This window comes from Salmo salar, chromosome ssa16, assembly GCF_905237065.1.
Source record: "Salmo salar chromosome ssa16, Ssal_v3.1, whole genome shotgun sequence".
Taxonomy (NCBI): Eukaryota; Metazoa; Chordata; class Actinopteri; order Salmoniformes; family Salmonidae; genus Salmo; species Salmo salar.
Window position 1 is genome coordinate 26,139,839 of NC_059457.1, and position 20,476 is coordinate 26,160,314.

The window sequence follows — 20,476 nt, forward strand, 5'->3', positions numbered from 1 at the left end:
ATGTATTCCGTACAATATGTTATTATCCCCAATGCCCCTATTTTGATATCTTCCCCTTTCTTGTTGTAAACATATATAAACTTGTAGACAAATACATAAACACATTAAATTATAAAACAGTTCTCGACAATAGAGAGAGAGGGAGAGAAGAGTATAGAAAATAAAAGAGAGAGTGAGAGAAGAGAGCGAGATATAAGTTTGTATGTGTAAGCAAGCATGTAGTACCGGTGTGTTCATATCCACTTCATAATGTTCAGATATTTTAAACAGTTCCCATACCTTCTTTTTTTCGTAACCTGAAGTCCCTGTAGAATTTAGTACAGCCACGGTGTGGCTATAATGTAATGTTACTATGCATAGCAAAGTGCAATGAATGTGAGTGTAATGCACCATGAAGAGGGTATTCATTGTAAGTGTTACTTACAAGGATATGGCTTCGACTGACCAGTGATTATGGACCACAGAAGTATACCATAGCTGAAGAAGAGAATGTGTGAGAGAGAGATAGAAAGAGTCATTGTAAAGTCATATGTCCATATTGATTATTCTTGAGGAATTTAGTGGTGTACCTGTAGATGTCAAAGGCACGAATGGGTTTGTATGACACATTTTCCAAAGCCTCAGGGGGCATGTAACTAGATGTACCCCCAGCCTTCCCAGGGAACTCTTTGCTCATCTTGTTAACACTGTGGGACACCTTGGCCAGGCCAAAATCTGCAAGCTAGAGAGACAGAGAGAGAGACACAGAGACAGAGAGATAGTCTTCAGTTTATGTTCGGTTTATGCATTACAATTTCTGGCAGTATAACTCATGTCATCTAACTATATTTGTTGAAATAGTTAATAATCAATTAATGGTAATATCAATAATAATAATTATAATATTGCCTCAATAATACACTCCAACAAGAAATAGTGCTATTGAACCTCAGTTCATGCTCGTGTTCCCACCAGTTAAAGCCTAATTAGAACCAGGAGCCTGGAACCTGCCTTGGCATTAAGGTAGTCATCCAGCAACACATTATTGGGCTTCAGGTCTTGATGCAGAAGGGGTGGGATGAGGCAATGGAGGAAGTTCATCCCCAGAGCGATCTGGTGGGCCAAGCGATAGGCAAGGGGGTGGGGAAAAGGTGGATGGAGAGAGAGGGTGTCCAGGAGGGATTCCAGCGTCCCCCTCTCCATGAACTCCATCACAAGACCCAGCTGGATGGAAGGGCCACAAGTGGGGGGACAATCCTTGTACACTCCAAGAATCCTTATCACATGGAGGCTTGCACCCTTGCGCATCATTTCTGCCTCATTATGCAGGGAAGCGCTAGAGCAGGGATAAAGTTAGGGGTGGGAAGGAGAGGACAAGGGAGGGGGTGGACAGAGAGAGTGAGGGCAACACAGGAATATTGTCTTAACTTAAATGGTTGACCACATCATGAAAGACAAATCAGTTTATAATGTAATATAAATCTCATTTAATTGACATACAATCAAGTGTTTAAAGTATAGACATTTTACCCATCATCACATTGTAGCAACTTGATGGCCACATCCAATCCCCAAACCACATGTCTGGCTTTGTGGACTTGTCCAAACCCTCCCGCACCAATCACTTTCCAGTTCTCCAGACTGTTGTTTTCAATTACTGCTGCCGGGCTGGACAAGTCCATCTGTTAATCAAGATGATCTGTAATGGCATTCAGTGTTTGCATCAAATAAGTTCCACATCAAGTCAAGTTGCATCAAATCTCATCAAGTCACATGGTATTGGTTCTCCTATTTGAGACACTACTGTAGCTAACACTGTCCTTTATAAGGTTGTTCCATACACTCTTAGAAAAAAAGGTGATATCAAGAACATAAGTGTTCTTCGGCTGTCCTGATAGGAGAACCCTTTCAATAACCCTTTTTGGTCCCAGGTATAACCCCTTTGGTTCCAGGTAGAATCATTTTCTGTTCCATGTAAAACCCTTTCCACAGATGGCTCTACATGGAGCCAAAAAGTGTTCTACCTAAAACCAAAAAAGGGTTCTCCAATAGGCACAACCGAAGAACGCTTTTGGAATTTTCTTTTCTAAGTGTACCTTAACAGTGCAAGTCATCCAAGTTCATCCTATCCTCTGATAAAGCAGTTTACAGGATTGCACATAATATAATAATAATAACTACCAGTTTATGTGATATGGCTGACTTATTTCCTACCTCTCTAAAGCTCATATTGTCTCTGAAATAATCATCTCAAAAATCAGCAAACACAAATCAGATGTACAGTGGGGGGAAAAAGTATCTGATCCCCTGCTGATTTCGTATGTTTGCACACTTACAAAGAAATGATCAGTCTATAATTTTAATGGTAGGTTTATTTGAACAGTGAGAGACAGAATAACAACAAAAAAATCCAGAAAAACGCATGTCAAAAATGTTATTAAATGATTTGCATTTTAATGAGGGAAATAAGTATTTGATCCCTCTGCAAAACATGACTTAGACTTGGTGGCAAAAGCCCTTGTTGGCAATCACAGAGGTCAGACTTTTCTTGTAGTTGGCCACCAGGTTTGCACGCATCTCAGGAGGGATTTTGTCCCACTCCTCTTTGCAGATCTTCTCCAAGTCATTAAGGTTTTGAGGCTGACGTTTGGCAACTTGAACCTTCAGCTCCCTCCACAGATTTTCTATGGGATTAAGGTCTGGAGACTGGCTAGGCCACTCCAGGACCTTAATGTGCTTCTTCTTGAGCCACTCCTTTGTTGCCTTGGCCATGTGTTTTGGGTCATTGTCATGCTGGAATACCCATCCACGACCCATTTTCAATGCCCTGGCTGAGGGAAGGAGGTCCTCACCCAAGATTTGACGGTACATGGCCCAGTCCATCGTCCCTTTGATGCGGTGAAGTTGTCCTGTCCCCTTAGCAGAAAAACACCCCCAAAGCATAATGTTTCCACCTCCATGTTTGACGGTGGAGATGGTGTTCTTGGGGTCATAGGCAGCATTCCTCCTCCTCCAAACACGGCGAGTTGAGTTGATGCCAAAGAGCTCCATTTTGGTCTCATCTGACCACAACACTTTCACCCAGTTATCCTCTGAATCATTCAGATGTTCATTGGCAAACTTCAGACGGGCATGTATATGTGCTTTCTTGAACAGGGGGGACCTTGCGGGCGCTGCAGGATTTCAGTCCTTCACGGCGTAGTGTGTTACCAATTGTTTTCTTGGTGACTATGGTCCCAGCTGCCTTGAGATCATTGACAAGATCCTCCCGTGTAGTTCTGGGCTGATTCCTCACCGTTCTCATGATCATTGCAACCCCACGAGGTGAGATCTTGCATGGAACCCCAGGCCGAGGGATATTGACAGTTATTTTGTGTTTCTTCCATTTGCGAATAATCGCACCAAATGTTGTCACCTTCTCACCAAGCTGCTTGGCGATGGTCTTGTAGCCCATTCCAGCCTTGTGTAGGTCTACAATCTTGTCCCTGACATCCTTGGAGAGCTCTTTGGTCTTGGCCATGGTGGAGCACTCCCTTTAAGAGTGTGCTCCTAATCTCAGCTCGTTACCTGTACAAAAGACACCTGGGAGCCAGAAATCTTTCTGATTGAGAGGGGGTCAAATACTTATTTCCCTCATTAAAAAGCAAATCAATTTCTAACATTTTTGACATGCATTTTTCTGGATATTTTTGTTGTTATTCTGTCTCTCACTGTTCAAATAAACCTACCATTAAAATTATAGACTGATCCTTTCTTTATCAGCGGGAAAACGTACAAAATCAGCAGGGGATCAAATACTTTTTTCCCCCACTGTATGATTCAAGCATGTTATTCAGCTTCACATTACACTACATATCAATGTTGAGTTATCATTTAGTTTACCCTGGCACAGTCTCTCCACTACGTTACTGTGCATCAACTTACCTCCTGATAATGATAACATTCTTATTATGTGTATAAGATTATAGTAGCTGAGTATCCATTGTGTCTTGTATTCATTATGCTATGAGTTCCTTACCTGTGACCGTGCTTAAGAAATTATGTTCCCCGTAACTCTCCTGTATTTAAATGGAATCTTCACTTCATTTATTTTACTCTCACTTCAGTATCTTAGGTGTTTCCACCTCATTTTGTTCATCAGAGGAGGGTGGAGTCAGAAAGGTTGAAGTTGTACAGGCAGGACTTGACAGATTTTCTCCACCAGATGGCATTGAATGCAATGGCATGGTGTAGCATGCATAATTGTGTAATATTTGAGACTATACTAGCCATCTGTTTTTATTTGAAAAGTATCCAATTTATATATTGTACTATATGAGCTAAGTTTCCATCCAATTGGAGACAGATTTTCACATTTTCACAATATTCCAAATCTGCATAAAGAAATGATGGCCATTTTCCCACCAGTGGTGTTTCCACCAAACAGACTTGTTGTGGATAGTAATCGGTGTGTGATGACATACTGCACACAAAATGTACTTTTTCGCTTAAGTTTTCATGTACCGAAAACATCTGAAGTTCAATGTGTTTCCATCACATTTTCAACTCTACCGATAGTTTTGTCACAAAAACTGTTGAGTTAAATAGCAAATGTGCCTACTCTGGTCTTGACAGGTACGATCTAGCCAACTGCTCGCAGACAGATACAGTGCGGGAAGGCTGTGCAGGTAAGCTAGTGTACATGATGAGATTATTAAGAGTGAGAGTATTTTTATTTGTCAAATGGCAGTCAAGTATTATTGATCATCACGATCATCATGTCACCAGAATAAGACACTCAATATTTTTTGTAAAGCGGCCTCAAGGTTGCCGTGCACTTTAACCACCCTGTGCCTGTTCATCATAACTTATTTAATCTGTAGCCTAATAAACTACATGGTTTCCCAATATGTATTGGGAGGACCACACACCATATCATCATGTGACTCCAAGTTTACTTCAATATGATGGTCATTATATCAATATTTGCGCTTCAAGGCGTTTCCACCGCCATTTCTCGTTGTCATAGCTAAAATTGTACCGAAACATACGTATGACTTTACTCTCATAAAAACTGTGGATGGAAACGTGGTTAATGATTACCACAGATACATTTAAAAATATATAATGCCTTACAGTACAAGTACAGAGCAGACTAAAATGATGCTTCACTGAAGTCTATGTCAATCTAGAACAGGATTTTCCATTTTGAATGCAATTTGAATAGAGTTGATGCTTTACTATCTGTGTGAAAGTAGTAGGGTGTAGATTGATGAGGGAAAAAAACAATTTAATCAATTTTAGAGTAAGGCCATAACCTAACAAAATGTGGAAGAAGTTAAGAGGTCTGAGTACTTTCTGAAGGCACTGCATATATCACTCAGTTTTGTGTATTTTTTACTCCAATACCCAATAATGACAAAGCCAAAACAGGCTTTAAAAATGTTTGCTGATTTACAAAAAATACGAAACAAAATTATCACATTTACTCAAGTATTCAGACCCTTTACTCAGTACTTTATTGAAACACCATTGGCAGTGATTACAGCCTCAAGTCTTCTTGGGTATGAAGCTACAAGCTTGGCAAAACTGTATTTGTGGAGTTTCTCCCTTACTTATCTGCAGATCCTCTCATGCTCTGTCAGGCTGGATGGGGAGCGTTGCTGCATAGCTAATTTCAGGTTTCTCCAGAAATGTTCGATCAGGTTCAATTCCGGGCTCTGGCTGAGCCACTTAAGGACATTCAGAGACTTGTCCCGAAGAAACTCCTGCATTGTCTTGGCTGTGTGCTTAGGGTCATTGTCCCATTGGAAGGTGAACCTAAGCCCCAGTCTGAGGTCCTAAGCGCTCAGGAGCAGGTTTTCATCAAGGATCTCTCTGTACTTTGCGCCATTCATCTTTGCCTCTATCCTGTCTAGTATCCCAATCCCTGCATCTGAAAAACATCGCCACGGCATGATGCTGCCACCACCATGCTTCACCATAGGGATGGTGCCAGATTTCCTCCAGATGTGATGCTTGGCATTCAGGCCAAAGAGTTCAACCTTGGTATCATCAGACCAGAGAATCTTGTTTCTCATGGTCTGAGAGTCCTTTAGGTGCCTTTTGGCAAACTCATAGTGAGCTGTCATGTGCGTTTTACTGAGGAGTGGCTTCCGTCTGGCCACTCTACCATGAAGACCTTATTGGTGGAGATGGTTGTCCTTCTGGAAGGTTCTCCCATCTCCACAGAGGAGCTCTATAGCTCTGTCAGAGTGACCATCGGTTTCTTAGTCACCTCCCTGACCAAGGGCCTTCTCCCCGATTGCTCAGTTTGGTCGGGCGGCCAGCTCTAGGAAGAGTTTTGGTGGTTCCAAACTTCTTCCATTTAATAATGATGGAGGCCACTGTGTTCTTGGGGACCTTCAATGCTGCAGAAATGTTTTGGTACCCTTTCCCAGATCTGTGCCTCGACACAATCCTGTCTCGGAGCTCTACGGACAATTCCTTTGACCTCATGGCTTGGTTTTAGCGCTGACATGCACTGTCAACTGTGGGACCTTATATATACAGGTGTGTGCCTTTGCAAATCATGTCCAATCAATTGAATTTACCACAGGTGGACTCCAATCAAGTTGACATATGTCAAGGACAATCAATGGAAACAGGTTGCAGCTGAAATCAATATCGAGTCTCATAGCAAAAGGTCTGAATACTTATGTAAATAAGATATTTCTTTTTTTTCTTCATAATCATACATTTTGCTAAACTATATTAACTAAGATTATCTTAGTAAGATAATTTTTACTGTATGTGCAAAAACAAATAGGCACATGCAGGTTCGGGTGTTTTGTGAGAATTTGTCGGCGAGTGGGTAACCCACCTCAACCATCTGTCCTATTGGCTAACGTGCAATCATTGGAGAATAAAATGGACAAGCTCCATTCAAGACTCTGCTACCAACGGGAAATAAAAAACTCTAATATCTTATGTTTCACCGAGTCGTAGCTGAACGACTACATGGATAACATACAGCTGGCTGGTTTTTCCATGCATCGGCAAGACAGAATGGCTGCCTCCGGTAAGACAAGGGGTGGTGGTCTGTTTCTATTTGTCAATAACAGCTGGTGTGTGAAATCAAATATTAAGGATGTCTCAAGGTTTTGCTCGCCTGAGGTAGAATATCTCATGATAAGCTGTAGACCACACTATTTACCAAGAGTTTTCATCTATATTTTTTCGTAGCTGTCTATACACCACCAAAAACTGATGCTGGCACTAAGACCACACTCAAGCCATAAGCAAACAAGAAAATGCTCATCCAGAAGCGACGCTCCTAGTGGCCGGTGACTTTAATGCAGGGAAACTTAAATCCATTTTATCTCATTTATACTTGCATGTTACATGTGCAACAAGAGGAGAGAGAAAAACTCTAGACCACCTTTACTCCACACACAGAGACACTTACAAAGCTCTCCCTCACCCTCCATTTGGCAAATCTGACCTTAATTCTATCCTCCTGATTCCTGCTTACAAGCAAAAACTAAAGCAGGAAATACCAGTGACTCGGTCAATTCGGAAGTGGTCAGAGGACGCAGATGCTAAGCTGCAGAACAGTTTTGCAGGCACAGACTGGAACATGTTCCGGGATTCTTCCGATGGCATTGAGGAGTATACCACATCAGTCATCGGCTTCATCAATAAGTGCATTGATGACGTTGTCCCCACAGTACCCATACGTACATACCCCAACCAGAAGCCATGGATTACAGGCAACATCCGCTAAAGCGTAGAGGAATGGGACTCCCTACCTGGACGCTTATAAGAAATCCTGCTACGCCCTCAGACGAACTACCAAACAGGCAAGTGTAAATACAGGACTAAAATTGAATCCTACTACGCTAGCGCCGATGCTCGCGGCTGGACTACAAAGGGAAGCCCAGCCATGAGCTGCCCAGTGACACAAGCCTAAATTTCTTCTATTCGCGCTTCGAGGCAAGCAACACTGAAGCATGCATGAGAGCACCAGCTGTACCGCATTCAAAAGGCCGCAGGGCCAGACGGATTACCAGGATGTGTAATCCGATCATGCACTGACCAGCTGGCAAGTGTCTTCACTGACATTTTCAACCTGTCCTTGGCCAAGTCTGTAATACCAACATGTTTCAAGCAGACCACCATAGTCCCCGTGCCCAAGAACACCAAGGTAACCTGCCTAAATGACTACCGACCTGTAGCACTCTTCTCTGTAGCCATGAAGTGCTGTGAAAAGCTGGTCATGTCTCACATCAACCCCATCATCCCATAAACCATAGACCCACTCCAATTTGCATACTGCCCCAACAGGGTAAGGGTAGTCAACAACACATCTGCCAGGCTGATCCTCAACACGCCAGCCCCTCAAGGGCACGTGCTTAGTCCTCTCCTGTACTGCCTGTTCATCCATGACTGTGAGGCCAAGCACGACTCCAACACCATCCTTAAGTTTGCAGAAGACACAACGGTGGTAGGCTTGATCACTGACAATGATGAGACAGCCTATAGGGAGGAGGTCAGAGACCTGGAACAGTGGTGCCAGGACCCCACCCTCTCCCTCAACATGATCAAGACAAAGGAAATGATCGTGGACTACAGGAAAAGGTGTCAGAGCATGCACCCATTTTCATCAATGGGGCTGTAGTGGAGCAGGTTGAGAGCTTCAATTTCCTTGGTGTCCACATCAAACTATCATGGTCCAAACATGGTCCAAACACACCAAGACAGTCGTGAACAGGGCATGTCAACACCGATTCCCCCTCAGGAGAATGGAAGTATTTGTATTGTGTCCTTAGATCCTCAAAAAGTTCTACAACTGCACCATCGAGAGCATCCTGATTGGCTGTATCACCGCCTGATATGGCAACTGCTCGGCCTCTGACTTCAAGGTGCTACAGAGGGTAGTGCATAGGTTCCAGTACATCATTGGGGCCAAGTTTCCTGCCATCCAGGACCTCTATACCAGGCGGTGTCAGAGGAAGGCCCTAAAAATTGCCAAAGACTCCAGCCACCCTAGTCATAGACTTTTCTCTCTGCTGCCGCACGGCAAGTGGTACCAGAGCACCAAGTCTAGATCCAAAAGGATTCTTAGCAGCTTCTACCCCCAAGCCATAAGACTGCTGAACAGCTAATCAAATGGCTACCCGGACTATTTGCATTGACCCCCTGTCACGACTTCCACCGAAGTCGGTTCCTCTCCTTGTTCGGGCGGCGTTCGGCAGTTGACGTAACCGGTCTTCTAGCCATCGCCGATCCACCTTTCATTTTCCATTTGTTTTGTCTTGTTTTCATACACACCTGGTTTACATTTCCCTCATTACTTGTCTTGTATTTAACCCTCTGTTCTCCCATGTCTGTGTGTGAAATGGTTTATTGTTTCGTGTATGTGCACGACTGGTTGCGCTGGGTTATGTCAACCCGTATTGTGTTTAGTGTTCTTTGTGCCGTGTGTTTTGTTCGTCTAAATTAAAGGCTCCGTTTGCTACCCAAATTCTGCTCTCCTGCGCCTGACTCCCTTACAGTCAGTTACGCATACCTAACACCCCCCTCCTCTTTTTTTTACACTAGTGCTACTCGCTGTTTATTATCTATTATCTATGCATAGTCACTTTACCCATACCTACATGTACATATTACATCAATTACCTCGATTAACCTGTACCCCCACACATTATCTCGGTACCGGTACCCCCAGTATATAGCCTCGTTATTGTTGTTCTTTTATTTTTTACTTTAGTTAATTTAGTAAATATTTTTCTTAACTATTTTTTTTCTCAAAACTACATTGTTGGTTAAGAGCTTGAAAGTAAGCATTTCACGGTAAGATCTACACCTGTTATATTTGGCGCATGTGACAAACACAATTTCATTTGATTTGATTCAGGGGTGGACTGGGACCAAGAATCGGCCCTGGCATTTCTAACACACCTTCCCATTTTTTGCATTGAGGCCCCCACACATGCCCATTTTTTTCCTTGAGGCTCCAGCAACGGCAATTTCTTTCCCTTGAAGCACCCATTATTAGTGATGAGCGATTCATTGGAATGTAGGTTAATTGACTGATCTTGGTTAAATTATTTGAATTCCATTTCGTTCTTTTTTCTCTGTGAGCTCAATGCACACATGGCTCTGCAGTTTCTCTAGAAATAAATCAGCTCATGCCTGAACTGTTCCATGTAGTAGGGAGTTGTAGTTTTCAACAGGCCAATGTTCTACATAGTTTAGCACAGAAAACGTGATGATGAACTATAATGACCATAATCCATTTTGCGGCTACTTGTCCAGTCTGTGTTTCTTTTATGTTTGCTACATAATGGACAGAAGATTGAGCGATCAAGAGGGGATGCATAGAGAGCAATTTCTTCGCAAGGTACAGTGCATTTGGAAAGTATTCAGACTCCTTGACCTTTTCCACATTTTGTTAAGTTACAGCATTATTTTAAAATAGACTGAATACATGTTTTTCCTCATCAATCTACACAAAATACACAATAATAATAAAGCAAAAACAGTTTTTTTTTCTTTTTGGAAATTAGGAAAATTATTCAGACCCTCTGCTGAGACTCTAAATTGGTGCAACCTGTTTCCATTCCATTCTTGACATGTTTCCACAACTTCATTGAATTCCACCTGTGGTAAATTCAATAGATTGGACATTATTTGGAAAGGCACACACCTGTATATTTAATGTCCCACAGTTGACAGTGCATGTCAGAGCAAAAACCAAGGCATGTCGAAGGAATTGTCCGTAGAGCTCCGAGACAGGATTGTGTTGAGGCACAGATCTGGGGAAGGGTACGAAAAATGTCTTCTGTATTGAAGGTCCCCAAGAAAACAGTGGCCTCCATTAATCTTAAATGGAAGAAATTTGGAACCACCAAGACTCTTCCTAGAGCTGGCCGCCCGGCCAAACTGAGCAATCGAGGGAGAAAGGCCTTGGTCAAGAAGGTGACCAAGAAACCTATGATCACTCTGACAGAGCTCCGAGTTCCTCTGTGGAGATGGGAGAACCTTCCAGAAGGACATCAATCTTTGCACCACTCCACCAATCAGGCCACTATGGTGGAGTAGCCAGATGGAAGCCACTCCTCAGTAAAAGTCATATGAGAGCCTGCATGGAGTTTGCCAAATTGCATGTAAAGGACTCTCAGACCATGAGAAACAAGATTCTCTGGTCTGATGAAACCAATATTGAACTCTTTGGCCTGAATGCCAAGCGTCACATCTGGAGGAAACCTGGCACCATCCCAACGGTGAAGCATGGTGGTGGCAGAATCATTCTGTGGGGATGTTTTTCAGTGGCAGGGACTGGAAGACTAGTCAGGATCGAGGCAAAGATGAACAGAGCAAAGTACAGAGAGATCCTTGATGAAAACCTGCACTTCATACTGGGGTAAAGGTTCGCCTTCCAACAGGACAATGACCCTAAGCACACAGCCAAGACAACGCATGAGTGGCTTCGGGACAAGTCTCTGAATGTCCTTGAGTGGCCCAGCCGGTGCCGAGACTTGAACCCAATCTCTGGAGAAACCTGAAAAAAGCTGTGCAGCGACGCTCCCATCCAACCTGAGAGAGTTTGAGAGGATGTGCAGAGAAAAATGGGAGAAACATCCCAAATACAGGTGTGCCAAGCTTGTAGCTTCATACCCAAGAAGACTCAAGGCTGTAATCGCTGCCAAAGGTGCTTCAACAAAGTACTGAGTAAAGGGTCTGAATACTTATGTAAATGTAATATTTCAATTTGCTTTTTCATTATGGGGTATTGTGTGTAGATCAATGAGAATAATGCACTGTATCTCCACCTGAAAATACATGATCTAAGTGATTGATCATTTCTTTTCAGCAGTAATAAAAGTATAGCTTATTTACTTTGAACAACTACTAAAATAGTGATTTTGTCAGACAGCATAGGCAGCAGCTCTATAGAGATGAGATGATGACTTGGAATGTAATGTCATAAAACAAATGTTATATACACAATGTTATATACAAAACAAATATTTTATTAAAATAAAGTAATATGAAGAGCTGATGGTTAATAAGTCATAAGCAGTCATGGGCAGTCACTACCATCATGGGACCTTTAGTAAATGTATTATTGTTGTTACAGCGTTCAACCTACATAATTCATAGTGCAGTTAATTTTTTTTAAAACTATCGAAACCAAAATTTGAAATTGTGATAATGTTTAAATAATCGAACCGAAACCGAACCGACCTTAAAAGCCATTAATTTCTCAGCACTACCCATTATTAGCCCGATAATTTTGCGATAAAAACCCCAATTAGACAGGACCACTAGGCTAAAACTGGACCAGCCCATCTGGCATTTGCCCCAATGTACAGTTGAAGTCGGAAGTTTACATACACCTTAGCCAAATGCATTTAAATCAGTTTTTCCACAATTCCTGACATTTAATCCCTGAAAAAATTACCTGTTTTAGGTCAGTTAGGATCACCACCTTATTTTAAGAATGTGAAATGTAAGAATAATAGTAGAGAGAATGATTTATTTCAGCATGTATTTCTTTCATCAAATTCCCATTGGGTCAGAAGTTTAAATGCACTCGATTAGTATTTGGTAGCATTGCCTTTAAATTGTTTAACTTGGGTCAAACGTTTTGGGTAGCCTTCCAAAAGCTTCCCACAATAAGTTGGGTGAATTTTGGCCCATTCCTCCTGACAGAGCTGGTGTAACTGAGTCAGGTTTGTCGGCCCCCTTGCTCGCACATGCTTTTTCAGTGGCCACTCTAATATCTTGACTTTGTTGTCCTTAAGCCATTTTGCCACAACTTGGAAGTATGCTTGGGGTCATTGTCCATTTGGAAACCCATTTGCGACCAAGCTTTAACTTCCTGACTGATGTCTTGAGATGTTGCTTCAATATATCCATATCATTTTCCTACCTCATGATGCCGTCTATTTTGTGAAGTGCACCAGTCCCTCCTGCAGCAAAACACCCCCACAACATGGTGCTGCCACCCCCGTGCTTCACGGATGGTGTTCTTCGGCTTGCAAGCGTCCCCCTTTTTCCTCCAAATATAACGATGGTCATTATGGCCAAACAGTTCTATTTTTGTTTCATCAGACCAAAGGACATTTCTCCAAAAAGTACGATCTTTGAACCCATGTGCAGTTGCAAACCGCAGTTTGGCTTTTTTATGGCGGTTTTGGAGCAGTGGCTTCTTCCTTGCTGAGCGGCCTTTCAGGTTATGTCGATATAGGACTCGTTTTACTGTGGATATAGATATTTTTGTACCTGTTTACTCCCTTCACAAGGTCCTTTGCTGTTGTTCTGGGATTGATTTACACTTTTCGCACCAAAGTATGTTCATTTCTAGGAGACAGAATGCGTCTCCTTACTGAGCGGTATGACGGCTGCGTGGTCCCATGGTGTTAATACTTGCGTACTATTGTTTGAACAGATGAACGTGGTACCTTCAGGAGTTTGGAAATTGCTCCCAAGGATGAACCAGACTTGATTTTCTGAGGTCTTGGCTGATTTCTTTTGATTTTCCCATGATGTCAAGCAAAGAGGCACTGAGTGTGAAGGTAGGCCTTGAAATACATCCACAGGTACAACTCCAATTGACTCAAATTATGTCAATTAGCCTATCAGAAGCTTTTAAAGACTTGACATCATTTTCTGGAATTTTCCAAGCTGTTTAATGGTATGGTCAACTTAGTGTACATAATCTTCTGACCCACTGTAATTGTGATACAGTGAATTATAAGTGAAATAATCTGTCTGTAAACAATTGTTGGAAAAATGACTTGTGTCATGCACAAAGTAGATGTCCTAACCGACTTGCCAAAGTTTACAATACATTTGTGGATTGGTTGAAAAACGATTTTTAATGATTCCAACCTAAGTGTATGTAAACTTCTGACTTCAACTGTACCATTTTATCACCTATTTTGCAGACTGTCAGAAACTTCTCAGCAAGATTGATCTTGTTAATTTTCCTCAGGATAGCCAGTGACATCTTCATAGCCCCTCATGGGGTGTATCTCTCCTCCATCTCATCCACTGTCCCCTGCCTAGTAGCACCAGCAACCTCCAGACTGGTAAGGCTTTTAATGTTGTTTATAATAAGGGTTACATGGAGAAAAACGGACCTCTTTAAAATGAAAATGGATGGCCCTCACATCAGCAAAATATTTTCTACCTAGAGGTACCATGAAAGCTTAAAGAAAATCAAGTAGCCTTCCCCTATACCCCAAAAAATAATTCATACAAAGTGGATAGCAGAGAACATGTCTACCATTTACCTTCAATTATTGGACAGATCAGAGCCTTATATATGAAGCTTTACAAACTGTTCTTCATCCTGTAAGGGTTAAATGTCGACGCTGTAATTTTGATACCTCACATGGCTGCCGTCCAGAAGGTTCTGGGTTCGCAGACCACCGTGGACAAGTAGGGGTGAAAAGATCTCCTTTGTAGTAAAATCATTGCATTAACTTTTTAGTGATGGGGGCAGTATTCGGAAATTCAGGATGAATGACTTGCCCAAATTATACTGCCTGCTTCTCGGGCCCAGAAGGTAAGATATGCATATTATTAGTAGATTTGGATAGAAAACACTCTGAAGTTTCTAAAACTGTTTGAATTATGTCTGAGTATAACAGAACTCATATGGCAGGCAAAAACCTGAGAAAAATCCAACCAGGAAGTGGGAAATCTGAGGCTTGTAGTCTTTTCAAGTGATTGCCTATCTAACACACAGTGACTTAGGGTTAATTTTGCACTTCCGAAGGCTTCCAATAGATGTCAACAGTCTTTAGAACCTTGTTTCAGGCTTTTGCAGTGAACAGAGAGCGAACAAGAGGACCTGGAAGTTAGTGAGTCAAAAAAGGATATGAGTTCAGTGGCAAACGTTCACGTGAGAGGTAGCTGTGTTCCATAACGTTTTTGAAGACATTGGAATCGTCCGGTTGGAATATTATGGAAAATTTATGTTAAAAAGGCCCTAAAGATTGATGCTATACATCGTTTGACATGTTTCTACGAACGTAAATAGAATGTTTTTTGACTTTTCATCGTGAAATTATCGGCGCGCTTCCTACATTTGGAGTAGTTTACTGAACGCGCTAACAACACGGAGGTATTTGGACATAAATGATGGACTTTATCGAACAAAACAGCATTTATTGTGGACCTGGGATTCCTGGGAGTGCATTCTGATGAAGATCATCAAAGGTAAGTGAATATTTATAATGCTATTTATGATTTTAGATGACTCCAAAATGGCGGCTATCTGTATTGCCTGCTGTTGTTTTCTGAGCGCCATACTCAGATTAATGCAAAGTGTGCTTTCCCCGTGAATCTTTTTTAAAATCTGTCACACCGGTTGCATTAAGGAGATGTTTAACTATAATTCTTTGAATAACAGCTTAATTTTTTATCAACGTTTATGATGAGTATGTTTGTAAATTGTTGTGCTCATTCACCGAAAGTTTTGGAGGCAAAATATACTTCTCAAAAAAATTAAGGGAACACTTAAACAACACATCCTAGATCTGAATGAAAGAAATAATCTTATTAAATACTTTTTTCTTTACATAGTTGAATGTGCTGAGAACAAAATCACACAAAAATAATCAATGGAAATCCAATTTATCAACCCATGGAGGTCTGGATTTGGAGTCACACTCAAAATGAAAGTGGAAAACCACACTACAGGCTGATCCAACTTTGATGTAATGTCCTTAAAACAAGTCAAAATGAGGCTCAGTAGTGTGTGTGGCCTCCACGTGCCTGTATGACCTCCCTACAACGCCTGGGCATGCTCCTGATGAGGTGGCGGATGGTCTCCTGAGGGATCTCCTCCCAGACCTGGACTAAAGCATCCGCCAACTCCTGGACAGTCTGTGGTGCAACGTGGCGTTGGTGGATGGAGCGAGACATGATGTCCCAGATGTGCTCAATTGGATTCAGGTCTGGGGAACGGCGGGCCAGTCCATAGCATCAATGCCTTCCTCTTGCAGGAACTGCTGACACACTCCAGCCACATGAGGTCTAGCATTGTCTTGCATTAGGAGGAACCCAGGGCTAACCGCACCAGCATATGGTCTCACGAGGGGTCTGAGGATCTCATCTCGGTACCTAATGGCAGTCAGGCTACCTCTGGCAAGCACATGGAGGACTGTGCGGCCCCCCAAAGAAATGCCACCGCACACCATGACTGACCCACCGCCAAACCGGTCATGCTGGAGGATGTTGCAGGCAGCAGAACATTCTCCACGGCATCTCCAGACTCTGTCACGTCTATCACGTGCTCAGTGTGAACCTGCTTTCATCTGTGAAGAGCACAGGACGCCAGTGGCAAATTTGCCAATCTTGGTATTCTCTGGCAAATGCCAAACGTCCTGCACGGTGTTGGGCTGTAAGCACAACGCCCACCTGTGGACGTCGGGCCCTCATACCAGCCTCATGGAGTCTGTTTCTGACCGTTTGAGCAGACACATGCACATTTGTGGCCTGCTGGAGGTCATTTTGCAGGGCTCTGGCAGTGCTTCTCCTGCTCCTCCTTGCACAAAGGCGGAGGTAGCGGTCCTGCTGCTGGGTTGTTGCCCTCCTACGGCCTCCTCCACATCTCCTGATGTACTGGCCTGTCTCCTGGTAGCGCCTCCATGCTCTGGACACTACGCTGACAGACACAGCAAACCTTCTTGCCACAGCTCACATTGATGTGCCATCCTGGATGAGCTGCACTACCTGAGCCATTTGTGTGGGTTGTAGACTCCGTCTCATGCTACCACTAGAGTGAAAGCACCGCCAGCATTCAAAAGTGACCAAAATATCAGCCAGGAAGCATAGGAACTGAGAAGTGGTCTGTGGTCCCCACCTGCAGAACCACTCCTTTATTGGGGGTGTCTTGCGAATTGCCTATAATTTTCACCTGTTGTCTATTCCATTTGCACAACAGCATGTGAAATGTATTGTCAATCAGTGTTGCTTCCTAAGTGGACAGTTTGATTTCACAGAAGTGTGATTAACTTGGAGTTACATTGTGTTGTTTAAGTGTTCCCTTTATTTTTTTGAGCAGTGTATTTTCTGAACATCACGCACCAATGTAAAATGGGTTTTTTGGATATAAATATGAACTTTATCGAACAAAACATACATGTATTGTGTAACATTGAGTCCTGGGAGTGTCATCTGATTAAGATCGTCAAAGGTTAGTGCTTAATTTTAGCTGTATTTCTGGTTTTTGTGATGTCTCTCCTAGCTTGGAAAATGGCTGTGTGGTTTTTCTTGTGTTGGCGCTGTCCTAACATAATCTAATGTTATGCTTTCACCATAAAGCCTTTTTGAAATCGGACAATGTGGTTGGATTAAGGAGAAGTGTATCTTTAAAATGGTGTACAATTGTTGTATGTCCCACGTAGCACAGAGAAGTTCAACTATCAACATATTTGCAGGTCAGAGAAAAAATGGCCTTTTACAAAAATGTCATGCAAATCATCATTTTACATATCAGCATAATCTTGATTTTATACCACACAAATTACTGAAATTACAGGCAAGAAATGGACAGAGAGATAGGCGTATGTGTTAATCTCATCATGTTTCTCCAATGCCAAATCTTTCCACCCCAGACAGAATAGGCATTCCTTTCCACCCCAGACAGAATAGGCCTACCTTTCCACCCCAGACAGAGTAGACCTATCTTTCCACCCCAAACAGATTCGGCCTACCTTTCCACCCCAGACAGAATAGGCCTACCTTTCCACCCCAGACAGAGTAGGCCTACCTTTCCACCCCAGACAGAATAGACCTACCTTTCCATCCCAGACAGAATAGGAATTCCTTTCCACCCCAGACAGAATAGGCCTACCTTTCCACCCCAGACAGAGTAGACCTACCTTTCCAACCCAGACAGAATAGGCATTCCTTTCCACCCCAGACAGAATAGGAATTCCTTTCCACCCCAGACAGAATAGGCATTCCTTTCCACCCCAGACAGAATAGGAATTCCTTTCCACCCCAGACAGAATAGGCCTACCTTTCCACCCCAGACAGAGTAGACCTACCGACGCAGAAAAATGTAAGCTTTAACTGCTCGCTACTCTTCTTCCGTGGCTTAACCCAACGAGAGAACATCAGAAGTGTTTCCCTAAAAGCTGTCAGGTTTTAAACATATTTTATTACAGAAAGTGAATAGCTTAATCAATTGATAGTGACAGAATTAGATTAGTTCCCAAGCAAAGTCTATGTTTTGTGTCCTTGGCTATAGAAGGTTGTAGCTCAGCCTCTGAATGTCATAGAACAATGATATCCACATACGCATCAGAGTCTTTCCAGGGTATTTTACAGGTGGTTTCAGGCATAAAGCATTGTGGAACAAAGCGCCGTTACAGATTACTTTATACACTGAAACAATATATCAACCCAACATGTAACAATTTATACGATTTGACTGAGTGACAGTTCATAAGAAATCCGTATTCATAGTTCAGTTCATCATACTTTGCTTTCACTAACAGTTTAACAGTTTCTCTATTTCCATTCCTCTTTTATAAAAAAAGTATGCTCATTAAAATTACAAACATATGAACCAAAGAGAAAACTAAAGGGGCACAGCAAGTGGCATAGCCCAGCAGGCAGGTGTCCATTTTCCTTAGGTATTTATATTAGCACAGACTCATTCGCCATGTGCTCTCACCAGACATAGTTAACTCTGCGCTAAGGATCAACCGTGCCTCTGGACTGAATTACTTCCTGTGGGCAGGGTTCTTAAAAGGGTCCTCCTATGGGGACAGCCAAAGAAACCTTTTAGGTTCTAGATAACACCATTTTTTCTAAGAGTGTGGGCTGCCTTTTGTTTCTGTTCCTTGTTATTTGATATGAGACCAGATCCAAAGAACCCGGTCAAAATCCATCCTTTGACATATGCAGTGAGGCACAGGGTGGGATCTGATTTCCTGTGGTTCTAAAACTTTGGTTTTAACTGTACCAGAATGAATACTCAGATATCAGCAAACACAAATCAGACTGATTAAAGCATTCCTTGACACTTTTTGTTTTAGTTTACCCTGGGACAGTGTCTTTTACTGAGCAGAATCTCACCTCTTGATAATGATAACTTACCTAACATTCTTAACACTTATTCGCTAAATTAAGTAGCAGCTGAAATCTCTAACTAAAGATCTCATAACTCCAAATATTATTTATTTTAATCATAACACTTGTAGGTTCTTACCGTGTATTCTTGTTAGACAGATTATATTCCCAATCCACGTTGCTCTTAAATGTATTGTTCACTTGAAGAATTTTACTTTCATTTTCATTACATTCTAGTCTCCACCCCTGTATCTGGATCTGAGAGGAGGAGTAAAAGTTTCAGTACTTACTTGACAGCATGGAGTGTAGTTAGCATGTACATTGCCTACATGTTTTTGTAATATTTGAGATCATCACTACATTGTACAGTGCCTTCGGAAAGTATTCAGACCCTCAGACTTTTCCACATTTTGTTACGTTATAGCCTTATTCTTACACTCAACCCACTGCTGGTGTGTGTAGCTAAAGACCTTTATTTTTGTATCATATATCAATAGCACCTGGTTCCAATTCAAGGCATTTAGATTATTGTATGATCTAAATGAAGGCTTTTTTTCTGGTAACCCTTCCAAAGAGCCTATTGGCATGGAGATTAAGAGACTTGGTGACCACAAGATGCGACCAAGTTCTGGGATTCTCCAACTGTGGCCCTTGGATATTTCTTTTTCTCCAGAACCTCTACTAAGCTAACATAAGATGGTCATACCAATGATCATTTAACTATTTGATTTAGACTTTTAGGACCCATTTAGGCAGTGGTGGGTATTCATGGATACCAAGAGAAGCCAGGCTTCCAAAAAATTTGACCAACAAAAAAATACAAATTGTCAAAATAATTTATCCTGTCTTTCTGTATTGATAATTTTCCGTCAATTCGCAAGTGGCTGAATCTCTTCTGAGAAAATATCTGAGTGAGGAAAGCAGCACTCCTCTGTCTCAGTATGTGAAGCCCATGTATCTGATGCTGTCTGGAACAACAGATGTTGCCGCCATAGCATTTGATTGATTGATGCCATTAAGCATTTGGCCTCCCTTGATTAAAAATAAAATAAAATAATTTTCCAATTAGCATTGCGCTGAGCTCAACTGTGGGTTGTCCTTTCATAGCAAAACTCCTCCCAAGGGATGCTAGTTTGGATTTGGCTTCACACCAATAACATCACATCCTAAACAAAATGTCATGATTGTCAGAGAAACATGTCTGTTTCTGGTCTGCTTGTGTTGATGTCCTGCAGTAGCCAGCTTGCTAAATTGGCCCTTTCATAACCCATGGAGGGAGATGTGGATTTGGACTTGTGGTTTTTACTTAATTATCTGTACAGGCCAATTATTATGATGGCAATTCTGATTCAGCCATAAATTAATGTATTGTGCCACTAGCCTGAGACCATTGAAGTTCAATATGTAGCCTAGATGTAGCCTAGTACTCTCACGT

At 42.1% G+C, this 20,476-nt stretch overlaps 1 protein-coding gene across 6 annotated transcripts in view; it reads right to left on the reverse strand.

Moving 5' to 3' along the window:
- The window catches only part of LOC106597637 (receptor-interacting serine/threonine-protein kinase 3), a 42,671-nt gene extending 23,391 nt beyond the window's left edge, over positions 1 to 19,280 (reverse strand). For 4 of the 6 annotated variants that reach the window (XM_045697097.1, XM_045697100.1, XM_045697099.1 and 1 more), the window contains exons 1-5: positions 19,181 to 19,280; positions 1,510 to 1,678; positions 991 to 1,315; positions 570 to 721; positions 425 to 477 (exon numbers count right to left, since the gene is read on the reverse strand). In XM_045697097.1, the coding sequence (XP_045553053.1) occupies positions 425 to 477; positions 570 to 721; positions 991 to 1,315; positions 1,510 to 1,661 (682 nt within the window). In that variant the 5' untranslated portion in view covers positions 1,662 to 1,678; positions 19,181 to 19,280. Of the gene's footprint in view, positions 1 to 424; positions 478 to 569; positions 722 to 990; positions 1,316 to 1,509; positions 1,679 to 19,180 lie in introns of those variants that run through there. The other 2 variants (XM_045697101.1, XM_045697102.1) reach the window with 2 other exon arrangements.
- Positions 19,281 to 20,476: the final 1,196 nt, after the last annotated feature.